Genomic DNA, 20508 nt, shown 5'->3' with positions numbered 1-20508 from the left:
TGTGTGTGTGTGTGTGTGTGTGTGTGTGTGTGTGTGTGTGTGTGAAGTGGCTGAGGCAGGCTGACATGGCAGAGGGGCCTCACACTTCCTGCTTGGCTGCTCATGCAAGCCTTTTTTTCCTCTTTCCTTTCCTTTTTCTTCCTTTCCTCCCCTTTTTTCCTCTCCTCTCATTTCCTTTTCTCCCTTTTCCTTTCTTTCCTTTCCTTTTGTGTCTGTTTCTTTCCTTACCCCCACACACCTTCCTTCCCTTTTGTCTGCCTCTTTTGCTCACTCCTTCTCTCTCTTATTTCACCATCCCTCCCTCTCTCTCTCTGCTTCTATGCTCAGGGGAAAGGGTTGTCATTGTACCATCGTGTTGAACCACTGAGCTGCAGCCACTTCATACATATGGAGACTGGGGCCTCTTTACTATTCTCTTTTCCACTCCCAGACGCACACACAGGCACACACACACATAAAACACAGAGTATTATATTGCTCTGAGCTCTACCAATAGGCTGTACCTGTTGCTATACGCCCAAACTCAAACAAACATACACAAAGCATGCAGACCGTCGTACCTGTTAATGGAGCTGACGCTGGGAACACTGTCGTTGTCACAAACTCTCTCTGCTAGGAGCCTGTCCCGGATCTCCCAGGCAAACATGGTGGGGTTTTGGCGTTTGTAATCGGCGATTTTGTCGACCACTTTTGGTGTAGCAACCTTTGGTTTGGATCCCCCAATTACCCCAGGGCGGATACTGCCCGTTTCATAGTACCTGCCAATTAAAAGACACTTGCATTGATCATACGGGGAGGAACGAGAGGACAAGTTAATAGAATAATATGGAATATGAAATCTGCAAATTCTGTTTTTAGTTCGTTTTTTTATGCATACAGCTCCTTATTAAAATGTGCCAAATCCAAACCTGAAAAAAAACTTTAATTAAAAAAACATAAAAGAGAAACAAGGCCGAGTTTAGTTGGGTTAAAGTACTTAATCAAGATTGTGCCGCCGCATCTGAAAATATTTCAGTTCAAGTTTCCATCCAAATAAGAATCTGAACATGCATTTTTTTAAAAGCATGAGGTTGGTGCTCTTCTATACTTTCCTCATTTTCTCAAATATACATCAACAGGTGTGGAGTCAGATCTCGAGGCTCTTCACAGCACGAGGACAGTGAATAAACTAACACAGAGCCCAACAGTGTGGCTTTTTTTCTGTGTTTTTAACAGCGAATGGACAACAATGTAGGTCAGTGGCAGAGAGGAATAAGATACAAATGTGAAGGATTTTTTAAAAATACATTTTTCGTATCGGTGTCCTTATCCTTTAACTCCTCTTCTTTCACCTATTGAAGCTGAAAAGTGGCCAGGTCATTTCTGTGACAGAATCAAATATGCTGAAATAATTATTCGGAGTTCTGTTTCACTGCTAAATCGAGCAGAAGGGGAATCTAGACTCCAAAGAACCCAGATATAACATAAAGCAGCTTTCTGCTTTACTGCCCCTTTACTTCACCTCTCTTGGTGGTGGTTTGAACATTGCTCCACTTGGACTCAGCTATTTTCCCTTCAAGCTCTCCAACAGAGGAATGACCTTCCCTCCTGTGGTCAGGACTTATTTCTAGATTACACACCAAACATTGGACGTGCTCCTCCTGTCTAAGGTCTTTTTTCCACTCACGATAGACAGCTAACCCCCCACCCCCCCCCCAAGTCTGTCATGTTGCCATGTCAATTAAAATAGTTTCCGTAGCCTGTATATCTTCTTAGTGTCCGAATTTTTTTGATCACTTGTGATTCTTGTCCTAATTTGCTTAATTTGAGCTATGAAATGGGTGTGATTATTTGCTAATCCTCCGTCAGCAGCATCTTTTTTTTAAATTGAATTTGAATTTCAAACAGAACTTTTTATTTGGGTAATTCTGACAATTGAAACTCCGTGTTGGTTTGGGGTGATCTTTTGATGTGGCGAGGAATCACATCGCATAAAACAGGGAAGATCGCAAAAACAGCTTCAGTGCCCATGCGCTGCATGGACTTATGAATATTGCATTGCTCAGAATGCAATGAATGTTTGGCCCAAAGGTGGCTCATGTCTGCCCACATGTGAATTCAGTCACAGTTCTCCTTAAAATGAGCCTGATGCCAGTTGTGTCATAACTTTTGGGATATTTTTGGCCACATAATACTTTCTAGGGATGTACCTGCTCAACAGCTGTGGAAAGTACCCCAGATGAGGTCCAAATGTGTCTGCTATATAGGCTTAAAATCCTCTTTAACCAAAAAGGTTCTGTATTAAATCGAAATATTGCCGTGGAAATATTTCCTCTTGAAAGCACCTTGAAGATTTAATGATTGCACTGTGTATTTATAATCTGTGTGTGGATAGAGTTTGTATCAAAGACTTTGTATTTATTCACACCGGTCAGATAATGCTGGTCAAATATACTGCAAATTCGAGGGAATCTTTCTGTATATTTGATCCTTTCTTTTAGTTTTCTTTATTTCTGTTTTATTTTGTATCTTTGACTGATTTGCTCAGCTCCTTCTCGCAAACAGAGACTCTGCTCTCGTTGGGATACACCTTGTTAAATCAAGGCGTGCTAAAACCCTCACTGCCAGTTACATAATGTTGCCGATTTCGCTGCAGATGTCAGAGTCAGCTGAAAGGCTAAATGCAATAAGCTCAAACACCTGTCACGCAACATTTTTAGGGCCTGACTCGCCCCGCGATCGGCTTCTGTTCTCTTAAGCAATTTCACGTTATTACGCAGATGCAGGAAGAGGATGGCACCGACACACACACATGTGCACACGGGACGCACTCACACAACCGTTTCATGTCCACCATGGCTATGTCATGAATGTATTTGCATGCAGAAGGGGCATGGGGGGGACAGGGGGTGGGAGGACAGCAAATGCGCTACACAGCTTGCAGAAAAAAGGGGGGATGCTGTGTGTGGATGCAAGCTGTCAGTCAGTCTTAAACCTGCTGCTGCTCTCCTCTCGCCCTCTCTCTCTCCACTGTACGGTAGAGTAATCCTTTCCGTGAAGATGCGAGTTCCTGTAAATGTGCACTTCCTTGTCTTTCTTTCTGTGTGTTCCACATTTTTGACTATTCACAGCTGGAGTATAAACACAGCTAAAGGAAAAACAATCTATTTTCAAATGGAAAACTATTTAAATTATTCACAGCTGAATCATTGGTGAATAAACGAGCGTAGTTATTGATATCTGCACAACGATGAGCCAATACACACACACACACACACACACACACAAACACACACAGGGTGGTAGAGTTGGTGTTTTTGTTCTGCTGGCACCAGAGAGAGAGGAGAGGAGAGGATAAAACAACCCTCCCTCCCTCCTTCCATCCCTCGATCCCCTCCCCTCCTCCCCCCTCACGGTAACGCTTCAGTGAGTTGAACGGCCAGGAAAGGGGAGAGAGAGAGAGAGAAAGAGAGAGATAGAGAGAGAAAGACGGAAAGAGAGAGACGGAGAAAGAGAGGCATGGGAGAACAATGAGCAGCACATTTTTTGATATAGCTGAGGGTCGCTGTAGCTAATCCTTCCCCTCCGTCCTCACAAATGGTCTCTCTGTCTCTCATTCGTTTTTCTTTTTCCTGCACTCGTCTTCTTTAACACGCCTTTTCCCTTTTGATTGTGTCCCTTGTTCATGTCTTTCTCCCATTCTCCATCTCCCTCTGTCTTTTTTTGGTGCAGAAATATGGTGCCACTTTCATTTTGATGCTAATTCCAAAAAGTGATGAATCTTTTCCCTTTTGTCCCCCTTTCTTCTCTGAGGGACGGAACGAACAGGGATTTACTCTTGAATTTAGCTTTGAAAAAGGCAGAGGGAGAGACAGAAAGAGAGAGAAAAGGGGGAGTGAGGAGAGACACAGAAATATAGGGGGGGGGGGGGATACAGGATATAAGGAGAGGGGAGAGGAAGGTGAAAAGCAAGAAAAGAGCAGAGAACCGTGTGAGAGAAGTAAGAAGCAGAGCGAAAATGGAGGCACTTTGGAAAATGCAGCTTGTGCATGTGGAGGAAACTGAAGAACACAGCAGAACTGACACCAAAGGAGTCAGTATGACCTTACAGGAGCTTCAGTCTGACACATGCTGAACCAGCCTGTGTGTGTTCTTTTCACCTGATGGAAAAAAAACTAACCAGAAAAACACAAATAAATCCAACAAGTAAAGGTGAAGATACTTGGTCTTCCACTGCATCGTTTAAACTGTTAGCAGTCGGACGTACCGCCCACGGGACATTGGATGGTTTAGGGGACTAATAGGACTGCTAAGGGGTTAAAGGTTAACTTATTGTGAAAAGGGATCCTTTAAAGTACTGAATGAGGAGGTTGATGTGTTTTGATCACACACACGAGTGTAGGTGCTGGTCGGCTTCTTACCTGCCCAGTATCTTGCTGACACATCCATGACTGACTCGTAGCTGGCGTGAGATGTCGCACGGCCGAACCCCCTGATGGGCAAGTTCTACTATTCGCTGGCGAACTACATCTGGGAGGGGTCTGCCATTTACGAACACACCTCCAAGCTGGTTCACGCCACCATGTCCTAGAAGAGAATGAGAATTTGAGATGGGCAAGAAGCCAATGGGGAACAACAGAAAGAAATGCATGAAAAATTGCACTGAAATCAAAGATAACCTTGAAATCTAACTCGATATGCAACCAAAAAAAAAAAAGGACTCAGTGGAAATTAATTACAAAATCCTCTCATTTCCTCTGACTATATTCTTGATACATGACAGAGAGTTGGATAGGCAAGAGTCAAAGATCTTAATGTAACTTTTTCAACACAATCAAACATACAAATTGATCCATTATCCTTATATTTGCATATCAAAGACTGACCAAGACTTGGTTCAAGTTAAAGGTCAAAACAATATCAGACAGAAGAACACAAAAACTTAACAGCTTCACTGTATAAAGTAGCAGCAAAAACCAGCTTGTTTAAGGGCATTTCAGACAATCTTTACACCTCATATCAGCACTAAGGTAGTCTAGTCTGCAGCACAGCAGTTAGAGGCTACTTCCTCTATTTTGGGAAAAGGTCAATTGATTGGTTCGTATATAGTGCTTTTCCATTCTACTTAAACACTCGATGAGCTTTATTTTAATACCATCACTTCTCATTCAGTAAATTGATGCTGGATCTGTGCCATTAACAGCTTGTTTCTGCACATTTACATTTGTTTGCCTGAGAAATAGTTACTTCAGCAACACTTTCTAGGCTGCAGTCCCACAGCTGTTGGCCCTTGGCTTAGCTGGCTTAGCTTAGTTAATTTACTATCTCAAATACATCTGTTTTCTCTCCCGCCTGTGATTTATCCTGCTCAGCATAATAATACTATTCCAAAGTGCAAACTTTGCCCAATTTCACCAGGGGCAGGCTAAGCAAAGATTTTGAGTAAATGAAGGGATTTTAATTAATTATTGACCAAGGCCTTGCCTTGGCCCCTTAGCGAAAGACACCGCTAATATTCCCTCTGAGGGATGAAGGGATGAAAGTATAAGGAAATGAATGAAAGACAGCAAAAGTAGAATAGAAGAAAAGACTAGCTGAACCTTTGCATAATTGAATAAACTTCTTCTGTATCCATAAGTCACAGAAAACCACAGCCGTCTATTAGAAAGTTGCATAAACAGATTTAAACAGCAGCCACAACTGACAAGGGCAAAACTGCAAAGGAGAGTAATTTATATATATGCACATGATCTGTGTCCATCTAGTTTCTTTCAGCTCTCCTATAGTAGAAAATATCCAAGCTTCTACTGACTGGAAATACATTTTGAGCAGGTCAGCAGCATATCACAGAAGATGCACTTAAACAGACTACACCATTTATACATTTGTAAACACCACGCTGTGAGACCCCGTGAGCCGGGCCAGGTCAGAATCCTGGAATTTGGGGTAAATGATTAAACTGCATCCACCAACAGAAATGCTGCATGTGAGCAGAAAACAGTAAGAAAGATCAGGACTGTGTGTGTGTGTGTGTGTGTGTGTGTGTGTGTGTGTGTGTGTGTGTGTGTGTGTGTGTTTCCCTCCAAAGGCAAAGTTTAAATGAAATAGAAAAAAAAATTTCAACCATTTAATCCACTGGCTTTTGTATTACCATAGTGATTGCGTCTTTAGGGGAAACACACACACAGACACACACTCTCCCACACACACTAATCCTAGCTGTGGGGGTAATAGATTTTAAACACATTACCCCAGCAGGGATACCCCCTAAAACACCGTGCTGTCCCCTGAACCTGTCCCCCTGTCCTCAACTTCTCTCCATCAGCATAAAATAAAGAAAGACACACACACACACACACACACACACACACACGCACTTTCACAGCTTTCTCCAGCATAAATATAAATAGGTCAATACAGGAGAGATAAATACAAAAATGTGAAGAGTGGAGAGTCTCATTCTGTGAAATCAAACAAAGCTATTTCCAAATGGCTAACGTGGACGGCGACTCGCTTCCTTACTGCTTTATTTTTTTTTCAGATAGAAGAAGTCTCATTATGCAGACGTCTGCTGCAGAGCACAATTTGAAAAGCAATCGCTCTTTATGAAAGACAGGAAAACGCAGGCAGAGTAATATGACCCTGTGAGCTGGGCTCAGCCACAGCTCAGAGACAAGCAGCATGAACTTTACCATCAGCTGTGTTTAATCGATTTGTTATTTACTTTTAAACCTGTTCAATCAAAGAAGTCATTCACCCAATTAGCGCTTATGTATTGTCATTTTTCATATTTCCGCTCTACACGTTTAGTGGATTCATCGGAGGAAGTACTGCAAAGCTTCTGTAGACTGTTTGCTTCGTATAGCATCAGATGTGTTACTATCCTGGGTTTGGATGTCCTAAATTTATAACAAACTGGAAGGACGGAATTCGGAAGACTTCACACAGATTTGAATGATGTACTGTAGACGCTACTGAGTCACACTTCATCAAAATGTCAGAGCTTTTGGGAAATTTACTGTAGAACAGAGACTAAAGGTCCCTGTCTGCTCTAACTCTATGAATAAGAAATGTTAAATCTCACCCCTTTTTATTAACTTAACAGTGGATTTGCAAATCATTCAGTGCTGAGGTACCATGTTTTTTTTTATGTTCTGTATGCAAAAGGTTTCTTCGTGCTTTCATTATATTTCAGATGGCTAATAATACAGTAATGTTACGTTGAGATATAGCAGTGGCTGAATGAAGAGGACCATTCATCTGAAATAAGAAACATGTTTTATCCTCGTGATAAGCTCTTCATGAGTTCTTGATGTCTATTATCTATTTTATTTTCCAAAATACGAATTTGTACCTCACAACTGTTCAGTGTGCTCTGTTTTATTTCCCATTAAGGACATTTCTGGCTTTCAAAGGCTTTTTTCATACTAACGGGTACTGTGAACTTATTGCTCTTGAAAGCATACACAGTAACGAGTCAAATGGAACTAGTTTTATTTAATTAAAACATCCAAAATCACAATTTACAAATTTGCTCCGGTGGGCTACATAACTTGAACAACATCATAGCCCCCTTTATCACCCTTAATTCCTCCAGTAAACTTCCCAACCATACGTTTTGTAAAACATGTGAACAGATTTTATGTATTTATCAGAAAATTCATAATCAGAATTTAAGTAGAAGAGACGAGCCTGCTCATAGTCATTCATAGGCAGTCAGCTGACCCTCCTGGAGCCTACAGGGCACCCCTGACCCTACTGTTTTTGTAATAAGGGATCAATTTGTTGATCTACTAAGACTTTACTGGGAATACTCACTGCCCAGTCCTGTACAGCATTCGCAGAGACATCTCAAACACGTACAGTTTCAGATCTTCCTTAAAGCAAGAAAGAGTCAGCTGACCTCCACTGGAGAAAGTCAGCTCTCTGACTCTTTTTTGACATTCTGTGAATACCTTATAAGGTTGTCTAAATGTGTAAATGCATTTCTCCTCCTCCTCTCTTTATTATTATTTCCTATAACCTCTCAAGGAATAAAAGAAGGTTTTTTTCTAGAATGGTTTATAGAAGCCTACTTCCTCCTGACCAAAGGTATCTGCAGAGAAGACGCTCCCTCGCTCTCGCTCTCCCTCCCTCCCCCTTCCTCAGATAAGAGTAAATGAAATGGTTCCTTTCACCCTTCCTATCTGGGCCAGGGCATGAAATACGCCTTGCTTTGTAAAGAGATGGAGAGGAATGACTTGTGACCTACAAAAACCTCCCGATAACTATTTATTCACTTATCTGTGTATTTACTGTTGGTATTAGGCGTTCAGACTCTCACCATTCTTGGGGTAGGCTGTGTGGATTATGTGTTTGAAATTTATTTTTCTAAGCCCATAAATACTGATAGGGAGAAACGCAAATCTATAAAAGCATTTGTTTATCGGCCTCAGTAGCGTAATTCTCTGAATACGCTGTACAAGTTCTCATTTCAGAGGGTTATATGCCATGTTTAGGCATCAGGCTGGAGAGGTGAACGGTGCTAGCCCGGAGCAAGGCCGAGTAAGAGAACTCGGAAGTTTCTCCTAATTTTAGAAGAAATGATTTCCTTTCTTGTCCTTAAAACTAATTACAGAAGAAACCCGGGCTGATGTTCCCACAGCTGGGTGGGTTTACTGACAGATGCCAGTAATTCATCCCTCTGACCAAGCAAATTAACCACTTGCTCACAGAAATTCAATCAGCAGCTCAGGAGACTTTGTTGCAGAATGAAGATTTTGCCAAATTACTAGCCTTGGCTTTTAAATATCTTTCTACTGAACCTCTGAAGTCTCCAGAGGTGGTGGTAGTGTGGGGGTGTTGGCAGAGACAGCAGCTTCATTTTCACCCTGCCAGGGGACCAGCGGTCATTATGCATCCCTCTTGTATTTTATTTATTTACCCTTTATAGGAGCTGCCTTAAGAACCCAGCGCCACCTTAAACGTTTGATTGATTCACTGTTTCCGGGAGGGGGAAATACAAAGATAAAGCAGAATATATTCGCGCTCCCCCATCCAGAAAATAAGGTCCATTAGGCTCTCTGTCTCTCTCTTCCAGCCACATTCCTCAGTGTCTCTCTTACTCTCTCTCTTTCCCTCTGTCCACATAGCTCTCTCTCTCATCTCTCATCTGGGCCGTCACGGCCTGACGACTCAAAAATAAAGCAAAAGAGAAATCGCGACAAAACGCCACCGGTCCCCTCTCTCTTTTCTCCGCTCCCTGTCTTAGAGGGGGAAGAAAGGAAGAAAAAAAACAACTAGAAATTACTTTAGGCCGAAAACCTGTTTGGAAAGTCGCCTGCGAGAATACAGATGAAGCAAATTTCCTTGAGCAAACAGTGGATAGATCGGTGAGATGTGCCAGGCGGGCGTTTTGGACGTATAGTGCTATTTTGTATTTTCTTTACGTGAACAGAGGGATAATTAATATTTGGTGGAAGAATCGAGGCTCAAAGAAACTCAAAGAGGAAAAAGTCCCCCAAAACTAAATTATTTAAAGTAAACTTCATATTTGCAGCGGACACTGATTATGACGATGACGTCTGAGTCGATCTGTTGGATTAAGATTAATCCATTTTTTCCACATTTCTTTGCTGTTGTTCCGGCTCAGTGTAGCTCTGCATTAGAAAGTCAGATCTATATTTTCTTTACGCTATAACTCGCGAGTCTCTACGGTAGGCCACGGCCTCGCCTACTTAATATTCAGCATGCCTCTATTACCATTACAATGCGTGATTATGAAATTCAACTCATTACCATCACAATTACCTGGTATAGATATTTTAAATATCCCTATTTTATGGTGTTGCTCGTGGTAGAAATAACTCTTTAAAGTTAGTGAGTGCTCAGGCTTGTTATGAGCCACATATGTGGGCTATTCACGTTTCAATCATCGTTATAAAAGTGTGTAAGGCAAATGATTGTAGGGAATGAGATTTTAAGCAAAAATAATAGCAAGAAAAATAATATTAATTGTAAGTGTCAGCCGTGTAGGTGAAAAACCTCCGATTTTTGTCAAATAAAATATTTGGGAAAGGCTTTTGGGACGAACACGCACTTGTTACGCCCTCAAAATAACACATGAAACTTTAGGGTCGTGTGTTATTGCCTCTGCTTTAAATTTAAAAGTCTGTGGCCCGTATGCTTCACAGACTTCCTGATGAGGTGAAGTACACCTACACACCCGTTTGCACGCACACACGCACACCAACACTGGCATGGAGCGCACATCCAAACTCTCCCAACAACATTTCCACGCGTCACAGTCGATTCCTCCCGACCTCTCTCTCTCTCTACCTTTGACATTTTTAGGTGTAATCGTTTTAAAGCGTCTCCGCGCTTTGACATATATAGCTTTAGCCCCGCCGCTGCCATCAGCACCGCGGATCATTGGCTTTGCTGAAACGGCAGGGAAGAGGAAACGTGATTCGTTCTAGCTTTTGGATACGTGTGTGCAGCACTTTTTTTCTCCTTCTTCTTCTTCTTCTTTTCTTTTCTTTTTTTAAATCCCACAGAGCAACACACCGTGGGAAACTATGTCAGTCACATAACACGGCTTCTCTCAGGGACTAAAGTGCAATATAACGCATAATCTATTAGCCACACGCTGAAACGCTTGTAGGACGCTTTATTTGACTTTTGAGTGTAAAGAGAAAACACAAAATGTACTGCCACCGTGCAGCCTGCTGATTTAGGGGGTGACATTTTTTATGTAAATTTGCAAAAAAAAAACGTTTTTAACAGTTTAAACGTCTTTTTGAGCATCAGCCTTCAGTCTTTACTGCCTAACACTCTAAATACAAAACACTGCAGTAGTTTCAGTGCACACTGTAATAAACCTGACATTTTGCTTATAATTACAGCAGAGGGTTTGTGCTCAAATTCAGAATGATTAATATTAGCAGAAGACTTTCTTCTTTTTTTGTTATTATCACTGTTTGACTCTTTCTTCATAAATACGCAGAGGTGCGCAGCAGCACATTTTTGGAGAAGGGAAAAGTTGATCCCCCTCCTTCTGCACAGCCTTCCCACTGCATATATATATATATAATATATATATATTAATATGTATAGTATATATATATTATATATATATATATATATATATATATATATATATATATATATATATATATATATTATATATATATATATATATATATATTATGAATATACTATATATACAGCTACCCTGTTGAAGTGTCCTCAAGCAAGACACTGAGCTACATAAAACTGTGTCCTGCTGTGTGGTAAAAACGAGGGCTTAGTTTTGTAGGTACTCGCATAAAATCTCAAAATCTCCCGGATCCGTGTGTGGTGTGTGTGTGTGTGTGTGTGTGTGTGTGTGTGTGTGTGTGTGTGTGTGTGTGTGTGGTGTGTGTGTGTGTGTGTGTGTGTGTGTGTGTGTGTGTGTGTGTGTGAAGTGCAGTCTAACCTGGTTATGTGCAGAAACACTGCGGTTACTGTTTGTGGATCAGGTTCAGCTTTTAGTCATGCTTTGTTCTCCAGTCTCTCTCTCTCTCTCTCTCTCTCTCTCTCTCTCTCACTCTCTCTCTCTCTCTCTCTCTCTCTCTCTCTCTCCCATTCTCTCTCTTTCCCTCTCCCCGACCCTCTCTGACCCCTGAACTTCTTCGCTTCAAAAGAGGGAAGCACAGCAAACCATCTCCCACAAAACATCAAATCCGACACAATGTGCGCAACCTGCATTTCATCACACGATTCACAAATCCCCTCAGCTCCTCATTCTACCCAAAACTCATGTCGATTTACACTTACTTGACATTTTTATATGCACATTTATGAAAAATGATACAGCTTTAAATTGTAAGAAACAATTGGTAAGGTAAGTAATACAAAAAATGTATAATTTCATAAGATATAAGATTTGTAAATGTTTTCTGTCCATATTTAAAGACTGAGAAAATATCCACATTGTAAAGTCACTTATAATTGATTTTTTTCAAATAATAATAAGAAAGAATAACAAGCAGCCTAAAGATACGCGTGCGCAACAAATTTGTAAAGTACTTTCAAACAATCCAATATTAAACACTTTCTGTATTTGAAAAAGAAAATGCCTAAAATGTTTGTTTTGTTTTGTTTTTTGAGTTCTCCGAAATCGGGAGCTCCTATTTAAATTAAATAAAACAAAACAAAAAAAACACGTTTTCATATGTTTTTGTATATATTCTTACAAATAAATCGACATTTCAATTCTTCGAATTATGATTTTTATTTATTTTTTTATTTATTTTTTACTCTTTGCTGTTATTGTTGCACATGCACGCAGAGCTGTCGGTCTGGGAGACAGTTCAGTTCAGGGCAGATGCAGATGAAGGAAATTATAAACGCATAAACTTACTGTGCATTGCCGCAAACGGGTCGTGCTTACAGTGAATCTCCATCGGAAAGATGGGGCTGGAGGGCCCCAGCGAGCTATCACGAGTCTTTAAAAAAATGCCACCGGACTCCTCGCTTCAGTCGGCCAATATTACTGAAAGACCGTGACCTCCAATGAATGAAAAGCGCCTGTTTCCCTTTAAAAGAGGGGACTTTTTTCTTCTTCTTGATTAAAAAATAAAATACGATGCTGGCAAGGCGACACTTTGTGATAAACTGGTACAACGATATTAAACATCGAAAATGGAGGATTTGCAGTTGGATGGGGAAGAAAGAACCGGCCTCAAAAATATGAATCAAAGATGGGCCCCCTCCTCATGGGGATGGGACACAACAGCGGGTCTATTCTGGCGTCTCCTAAACCAGAGGAGGGAGACGACGGCGTAAGCTTTCATTCCTTCAGCTTCTCATTATCACCAAGTTGCACCAGTCCCGGGTCGTAAAAATATTGAGGTAATGTTAAAAGTTTTGCCAAAAAATAAAAAATAAATACGCAAAATAAACAAAGTAGCCTTCCCTCCTTTCTCTCCTTCTCGGTCCGCTGGCCGTGACCCCTGAACTGAGACTAACCCGGCGGAGGCTGAACTTTCTCCTCTCAGTCTGTTCAGAAATATTTAAAAAGACAAACATTAAAAAGAGCTTTTAAAAGACAAAAATATTCGTTACAGATCCACTCGCGGCTGTATTTTGTCCCAAGTTCTTTTTTGCACATTGCTTCTTGCGATAAGTCGTCCTCGGTTGCTTCTACTGGAAAACTCGGTTATCTCCCATCAACATAAAAAACCATGAAAGACAGCGGATAAGTGCTCACATCTTGAAGATTCACATCCCCCTAAAAAGAAAAGTAAAATACAGAAAAAGTGCAGGGGGAGGGTGTGTGGGGGACGCGCTCTCCCTCTTTCTCAACAGAAGGTACTGAAGATGACTTGATATCTGTTGCCTTGTTTGAAGGAACGAAAGGCAGCACTCAGCCCTCGGTCACTCTTTCTCCTTCCTCCTCCTTGCTGACCAGGAACCCTGCACAAACGAAGATGCGGGCTTGTGCGTGAGTTTTGATTTCTTTCGCGCCGGAGAAGAAAAACAGTTCTCTCCGAAATTTAAAAAAAAAATCTACTTTTCTCCGCGCTCAAAGCACAAAAAACGCCACAGACTGCGATTCAAGTCTGTACATAAACGGGCTTCTTTAACTATACAATGGAAAGCTGCCTGCGCCCAGCATCCGCGGTGGCGCACGGCGAGTTTCAGGACCTGGTCTCTTGCGGACAGCGCCCGCGCTCCCAACCCCCTGGAACCCTAACCTACACGCGCCGGCCAGCTGCCCGTCACTCACAGGGAATCTGGCCAATCACAGCGTGAGCGCGAGCCACACGTCACCGCCAGCCCCAGATAGAATCGGGCGGGGGAGGGTGGCCATTGGCTCGAGCGAATCCCGTAGACCAATGACGCCCCGCAGATTTACGCGTCAGCCAATGGTGAGGCTCAGCGAAGGGACGCCCGGCTCGGGGAGTAGATGATCATATGTTTAATTTCAATTAACGAAGTAAAAAAAACGAATGCCTTTATACCCATTTGCGCTCAATTTATTCATGTCAATATTAAATGGCTAATTAATTGAGTATTACTAAAAATGAGGCTTAGTTGCAGCAGGCTTTTATAAATGAAGGGATGCTGAAGAACTTAAATAGCAAGTGTCCATCTTTCTGTTGCATGAGTAACTGTAGCTGTAAGTGGACAAAAGTAGATTTCATAGGCCCACAGCCTTTCTGGGAAACGCGTTTGAGTAAAAAATTAAAATAAAATAAATAAAATAAATAAAATCTTTATATTCACGTAAGCACAGGTCTACCAAAGTCAGAGTGTTTTTGAAAACAACTGGCCCTGCATACTTTCTCTGTTTCCTCCCTCTTCGTTCAGCACAATGCTATAAATCTTTAGCTAGGGGGACAACTGGGAGAAAACATATGAAACATGCATTCCCACTCATTACCTAATTGATCGCGGATCCAAACGGATGTCGGTTTTTACGAAAAGCAATTGGCGAGCTGCGCGTTTACTCACCAAACTACAAGAGGGGATTCAATACGCGCTCGTCCCACCTGATTTGAGAGGGCATATCGAAGCCTCGCTCCGGTAATATTAACCAAGCAAATAGCCTAAAGCATGAGCCAAATTAAAAAGTGTTATTTCCCTTCTTACTGTGTCTAGACATTTAATCGTTTTGGTGCATATGTGCCGCATGCACATAAACCCCTCTGATTAGATATATTTGTACAGTCATTCACAGACACTTAAACAGGAGGCAGAATCGCACAAGTCATTTCTGCCCGTCTAACAGCATCACTAAGCATGCGGCTTTTGTTACAATCTGTCAAGTCAGTGTCACAATGGAGACCTAAACAACAACCACAACAGTCTTTAGGTTATTCTGCCTACCTGTCAAGCTTATCCTCAAAAGACCTACGAGCTCGATGTACCTCAAGGCAATGCACAGTTATGGAAAAGGTCAGTTTGTGATATGATTGAGTCTATTTAATTTTTTAGATTAGCAGATTTCTTGATTTGCAGTTGTCAGCGTCTTTCCTCTGCTCCTCTCATGATCTGCACTTCTGCTCATTTTAAAGCGCGCATCAGCCCAGAGAGCTCATGTAAACTCAAGTACAGCATAACTAGAAAATAAAAAGTTATCCCTAAAATGAAAAATAACACATTTTGACGCTGTTTCAGAAATCTTTCTGAAAAACTGGAAGCTTGGAGGCTTTGGGGTTTTGCTTTCTGGTTAGACTGGCTCCTCTGTATGGGATGTTTGCGGAACTAACCACGAGGGGGCGTTCAACCTTGGGCAACACGCCCTTACGCGCATGCACGTACACACACATACACACGAAGACAAGACGTGGCCTACAGGAACTTTACCATGAACATACCTTAAGTTAAGTCCTCCAAGTAGACCAGTGAAGGCCTAGAAGCACCAAAATATCTCCTAAAACAGGAAGGACAATAATCCCAGCACGGGATTACTGTATATCAAACATTTTCTTTCTTTCTATTCTTTTTTGTCTGTTTCACTAACCCAGACATCCAAAACACAAAATACGTTTTCATGAATCTCCATTGATTCCACGTCTCTGTTCTTTAATCCACTGAAAGTAGACCCTGTTTTCAGGATCCACGCTAATCCTCATTCATATTTCACATCTCTTTGCTGAGTATTCATCAATTATGAGGCCTCGTGGAAAAACCACGACAGACAGCAGACGAGCCTCATTCTGTTTTTAGCCTTGCATTTTTCTCAACATTAAAATAGAAAAAAAAATTAAAACACAAAGAAGTAGTAGTAATATTTTTAATTTTGATATTTAGATTTGCTACCTACACCTCAGGCCTGAATTTAGGCCACAAGACGAAACAAAATGTCGAAAAGCAGGGGACCGCTGATAATACTGAAAATTCTCTGAAGTGGGACCAAGAGTGGAAAAAAAAATCTCCTGGCCTCGTGACGTTTAAAATAGGCCTAAATGAACCTGGTTTTAAAATATGACAATATCTCATTTTACTTTCTATATAAATATAAACTACTACTAGCAAATTCGTAATATATATTGTATTGGCGGAGCAGGTTATTTTGCTATCTTGGAGGGGTCTCCAAACAAAGACTCAAAAACAAAACCTGCCATATGATACTTTACGTATTTCTGGGTGCAGAAGGAGAATCCGTTCTCCTTCTGCACCCAGTCTGTTTTTATTTACTGAGATATAGACACGAGCGCTTCTCTCCCCACAGAAGTAAATTACAGCCGTCGCTCTTGTCTCTCCGATTTGCAAATTAAATACATAAGCAATTAAAAAATCCAAACACAATCAATCATGTATACAAATTGTTGTTGCTTTAGGGTTTGAAATTTGGAGAAAACTTCAATCAGGGTAGGACGACTTTAATCCGGGGATCCAAATCCATTACCATATTTCATTACCTCTCCACTGCTGGAAACGGGAGGATGGGAGGGTGGTAGTGGTGGAGGAGGAAGAAGAAGAGGAGGAGAAGGATGAAGGGTTTGTAGACTTTTTTAAACGTTAGTAAGAATGTGGTGGAGTTGTGCTAATCATTTGGAGACAAATTGAACCCACTGTTGTTATTTAGGAGTTCCCCCCTTTCACTCCTGCTCTCCCCTTTTCCCTCTATCCGCCAAGAAGGCTTCGGCTGTTTTGCTTTTTTACGCCCGAGCCTCAAAACGAAAAAGCAATGAAAAATTAATAGCGCATGTTAACTCCACCAGCTCGTTTATTACACGCCCGCTGACTGTAAACATAATGAGAAAGCTCCCGTATCTCTTCTTAAGTTTTCATTTGCTTATAAAATATAAAAGTCATAACTAATAAATAAAATATATGGACTAGAGAGTGAACCGTCCTGGACTTCCCGGGGTGGAACTCGACCGTGTGCCGAGCAGGTAAATCACTGAGACTGCTTGTCCCACCCACAGGCCCGATCAGATGGTCCTATTTGTAATCATTTGGCTCTTTCATAATGCAAGTAAAGACCAGTCTGTCATCTGCCAGGTGGAATAGAAAGGCCTCATGGCCGTATATCAGCCTAGTTTCTCTACTATGATGGGGCACTTGAGGTCAAAGCTAAAGCAGGCTACGCCATGTGAGGTCATGGTTGTCTTTCTCCCTCCCCTCCCCTGCCTCACTTCTTTCTCTCTTCCATTTTCATGGTATCGGTTGTGCATCACATAGTGTACTCTGCACAGTTTAGTGAGCGTTTTGGTCAACAACTTTTATACGGTGGCGTGTCAGCTTTGACTTTTGGAAAACACAAATCCTGTAGATGAAGCTTGAATGGTCAGAGTAGTGCAGAGCAGTTCACTGGGTTTCCGAGGCGCCTGCATAAAAACAGGCTGGTAGAGAATGACGCAGAAGAATATACGCAGAGAAACGATATCACTGAGTGAGTCGTATTACTCTCAATACACCTGTATTTTACTGTGGACAGAAGACAGGCCAAGGGGAGCTAACATCATATACGAGTGTTGAAAATGTCTTATAAGACAGATAAATGCCTTGCGTGTTGTTGTTGTTGTTGTTGTTGTTGTTGTTGTTGTTGTTGTTGTTGTTGTTGTTGTTTTAATAATAATTCACAGAAATAACAGCCAAGCTAAATGGAAAGAATCGAGCTTTGCTCTTTCACGCACTACCAGAAGCTTTTCTAGATTCATGTTCTTCCCCATTGATTCTCCTTTGTACTCCAGGCACGTATCTTAAAGTGAGAGGAAACATGGAGAGGCCGTAGGTACAGGCCCCGGGCCCAGAAGACTTTACACATCAGCATGGGAGGGGCCCTCCTTTAAACTCTGATTTCCTCAGTGGCTAAAAGGCTATCATCCAATTGCTACAAATCCCATCGTTTTCACCGTTTATCAGGGGCTAGGCCCACTCCACAAAAGACTGCAGAGGAGCCCTGGCTTGTCTTACAGAGCAGTGGCATCATCTGTAGAGAAATTTTCAAAGAAGGGTGACCCCAAGATAAAAAAAAAAAAATTCTATTTCAAGACAAAGTGCCATGCTCTCAAAAGTCCTCCTTGACGCAATATAGTATAAATGAATGCCCAAAACAGCATTAACTGCAATCTGAACCTCTATTAAAAATGTTATTCAACAGCTGTCTTAAATCTGTGAGCGTACATTTCAATATTCTTTCTAACAGGCAAAAGGAGGGGTCATGAAAGCAGATGTTGCTTTTCTGGAGGAAAAAAAGCTGCGTGGAGCCCGTTCAAAGAGGCTGATCACCTACCCACAGTTTCTTAATGACAAACGACGTTTTATCAATGCAGACACAGCGGGCAGCAATATGAAATGATGTGATATCCATTGGGTGCCATAACAAGGTCGATGGCCTGATCCATTGCTGTACCAGACCCTGCTGTTTTATGAATAGGCCTATAGGAGATTAACCTGTTGAATAAAATAATGGAGACACGAAGGAAAGAGTCGAGTTCACATCCTTTAGAGATTTGCATTTGACTGAAACGACCAGAGACGCCAACTTCTGTTTAACAAACTAGAAAAACAAATATTTCACATGGCCACCCTCACAAGACGCATTTTACACATACATTTGTGAGACGTGGAGATACACAGGGACCACGATCTTGCTCAAATCCACGTTGCCTTTCAGTTCTAATCACCCACTCGGTACTAAGCTAACCCCATCAGGTGATTGACCAACACGTGGAGATGACCTGAAGCTCAATGCCACCCAAACCCAGCAACTTCAGCCACTTTTCCTTCTCTGCCAGCAAATGACGAAAATAATAATAAATACAAAATAGCAAATAAACACCAAAACATATCTTTTAAAGAAGCAAAATTATAAACCGACAGCACTCAGGCACATTTTTTATCTTTTTTATCTCTTTAAATGAAGCCTAAGGAATTTCTAAAAGACAGCAACACGAAGACTAAAAGTTTCTTCACTTGTCCACAAAAGTCACAAACTTGAGAGAAAACATTGCAAGAAAAGCACGTTTTACACTTCAAAGTTAGCACAAAAGTTTACGGAGTGTTTCATTGCAGAGATCAACTCCAGAAACTTTTTTTATAGTTTTTGTAATAGTTTAATAACTTAGAACGGCTTTAAAGCAAGTTTTTTTTTTAAAGAAACGTTTGTAAAAAGCTAAACTTTAACGTCAATTTAAAAGTTTTGTCGTAAATAAAATTAAAAGCAAGAAAAGCACGAGTTCACTAGATAAGCAGATGAGTTCTAGCTCTTGATGAGAGCAAAAATATAGCCAGAGTGAGACGGCGCGACCCTACCTGCTCTTCCCAGCCGCAGCGCAGGACTCTTGGGCCCCTGGTCCATGTTACTCGGTTAGAACAGGGGGAGGCGATGGAGGGAGAAAAAAGGAAAAGATCAAAAACTTTTTTCCAGCGTCTCCCTCTCCCTCTCCTCCTCTCTCTCTCTCTCTCTCTCCCTCTCCCTATCTCTCTCCCTTTCTGGGGCAGTTTTCTTCTCTCCCCCTTTCTCTCCCCCCCTCCCCCCCCTTTTTTTGTCCCCTACTTTTGGGGCGACTTGTAGGTTGAAATAATTCGACCCTTCCGCTCCCTATTGCACTCCCTGCAAGTGCTCAGTCAGCTGCAACTAAACGCTTTAGGTGGAAAAAAGGCTTCGGGGGGAAGCGTGAAATGATCACGCCGAGTAAAAGAGCCGCTTTCTCAATGTGCGCTCATGTCCTGTCCTTTTCCTGCACGAGCTTGCACACACAAATTCAATGGGTGTACGCGCTCACGTGCACACATTAACGTGCGCTCCGACGCACGCGCACGGCCCTGCATACATAACATGCAACTTACAACCGCCACCCTTCCCTTCAGGGCCGCGCCCCCTCCCTCGCATCTGTTACCAAGTTCCACTTTACTAAACTTTCCCGCCCACACCCCACTCTCCCTCTCTCTCTTTCTCCCTTTCATGTTAGATTCATTTCCTCTGATACCTCTGATTCATTCCCGGTTGATTGCTATGCAGGTTGATAGGTAACATTACAGCGCCGTGCGTAAAACTAGTGCGCTTTTTTCTTTTTTCCTTTTACTTAGAAATAAGAAAACGTTGGTTCACAGGTGGATTTCTGTTTAGTGTCCTTTCAGTGTCTCCCAAAAGAGTGCTCAAAGGAGTTTCTCCAACTTCTGTCCTCCTCTGCCGGTCTACACCTGTTACGCAGGATGCTCTTTACGCACGGACTCAGAGACTTTGGAGCAGGTGCAATACGTCGAGCTACAACTTCAGCTAACGTCACTGCTCTGCAGTTGGAGCGTACAGTCTTCCTCTGCGTGTATCTCGTGAAAATAGTTTGTTACAAAATGGATAGTTCTGGTCCTTAGTCTTGATTGTCAGACACACACCTGTAAGCGCGTTACATTTAATTTAGAAATCGATTTTCCAACTGAAAATTTCCACTCATACTGATACTTACCGCTTTCTTTGGGTTTCTTAGAGTGTCTAGTGAAACACTGACGATATAGATCTCCTGATTTAGTGTTCCTTTGTTGGCTTTTCGTGTTATTGCGGTCAGGTTTTGCTGTCGTTTTTCGTCAACAAGCCCAAACACGCAAATG

The 20508-nt window shown here is 41.8% G+C and overlaps 1 protein-coding gene across 4 annotated transcripts in view; it reads right to left on the bottom strand.

Annotated features, from left to right (window-relative positions):
- Positions 1 to 19385, bottom strand: part of pax5 (paired box 5) — a 50111-nt gene extending 30726 nt beyond the window's left edge. For 2 of the 4 annotated variants that reach the window (XM_042223414.1, XM_042223416.1), the window contains exons 1-3: positions 19213 to 19385; positions 4401 to 4566; positions 561 to 758 (exon numbers count right to left, since the gene is read on the bottom strand). In XM_042223414.1, coding sequence (XP_042079348.1) covers positions 561 to 758; positions 4401 to 4566; positions 19213 to 19258 — 410 coding nt within the window. In that variant the 5' untranslated portion in view covers positions 19259 to 19385. Of the gene's footprint in view, positions 1 to 560; positions 759 to 4400; positions 4567 to 12361; positions 19192 to 19212 lie in introns of those variants that run through there. The other 2 variants (XM_042223415.1, XM_042223417.1) reach the window with 1 other exon arrangement.
- Between the last annotated feature and the right edge of the window lie 1123 nt (positions 19386 to 20508).

The sequence above is a fragment of the Haplochromis burtoni genome, unplaced genomic scaffold (genome assembly GCF_018398535.1).
Source record: "Haplochromis burtoni strain Fernald_Lab_line unplaced genomic scaffold, NCSU_Asbu1 Contig_110, whole genome shotgun sequence".
Classification (NCBI taxonomy): Eukaryota; Metazoa; Chordata; class Actinopteri; order Cichliformes; family Cichlidae; genus Haplochromis; species Haplochromis burtoni.
Note: the sequence above shows the minus strand (reverse complement) of the source record. Positions and strands in the feature narration are given on the sequence as shown.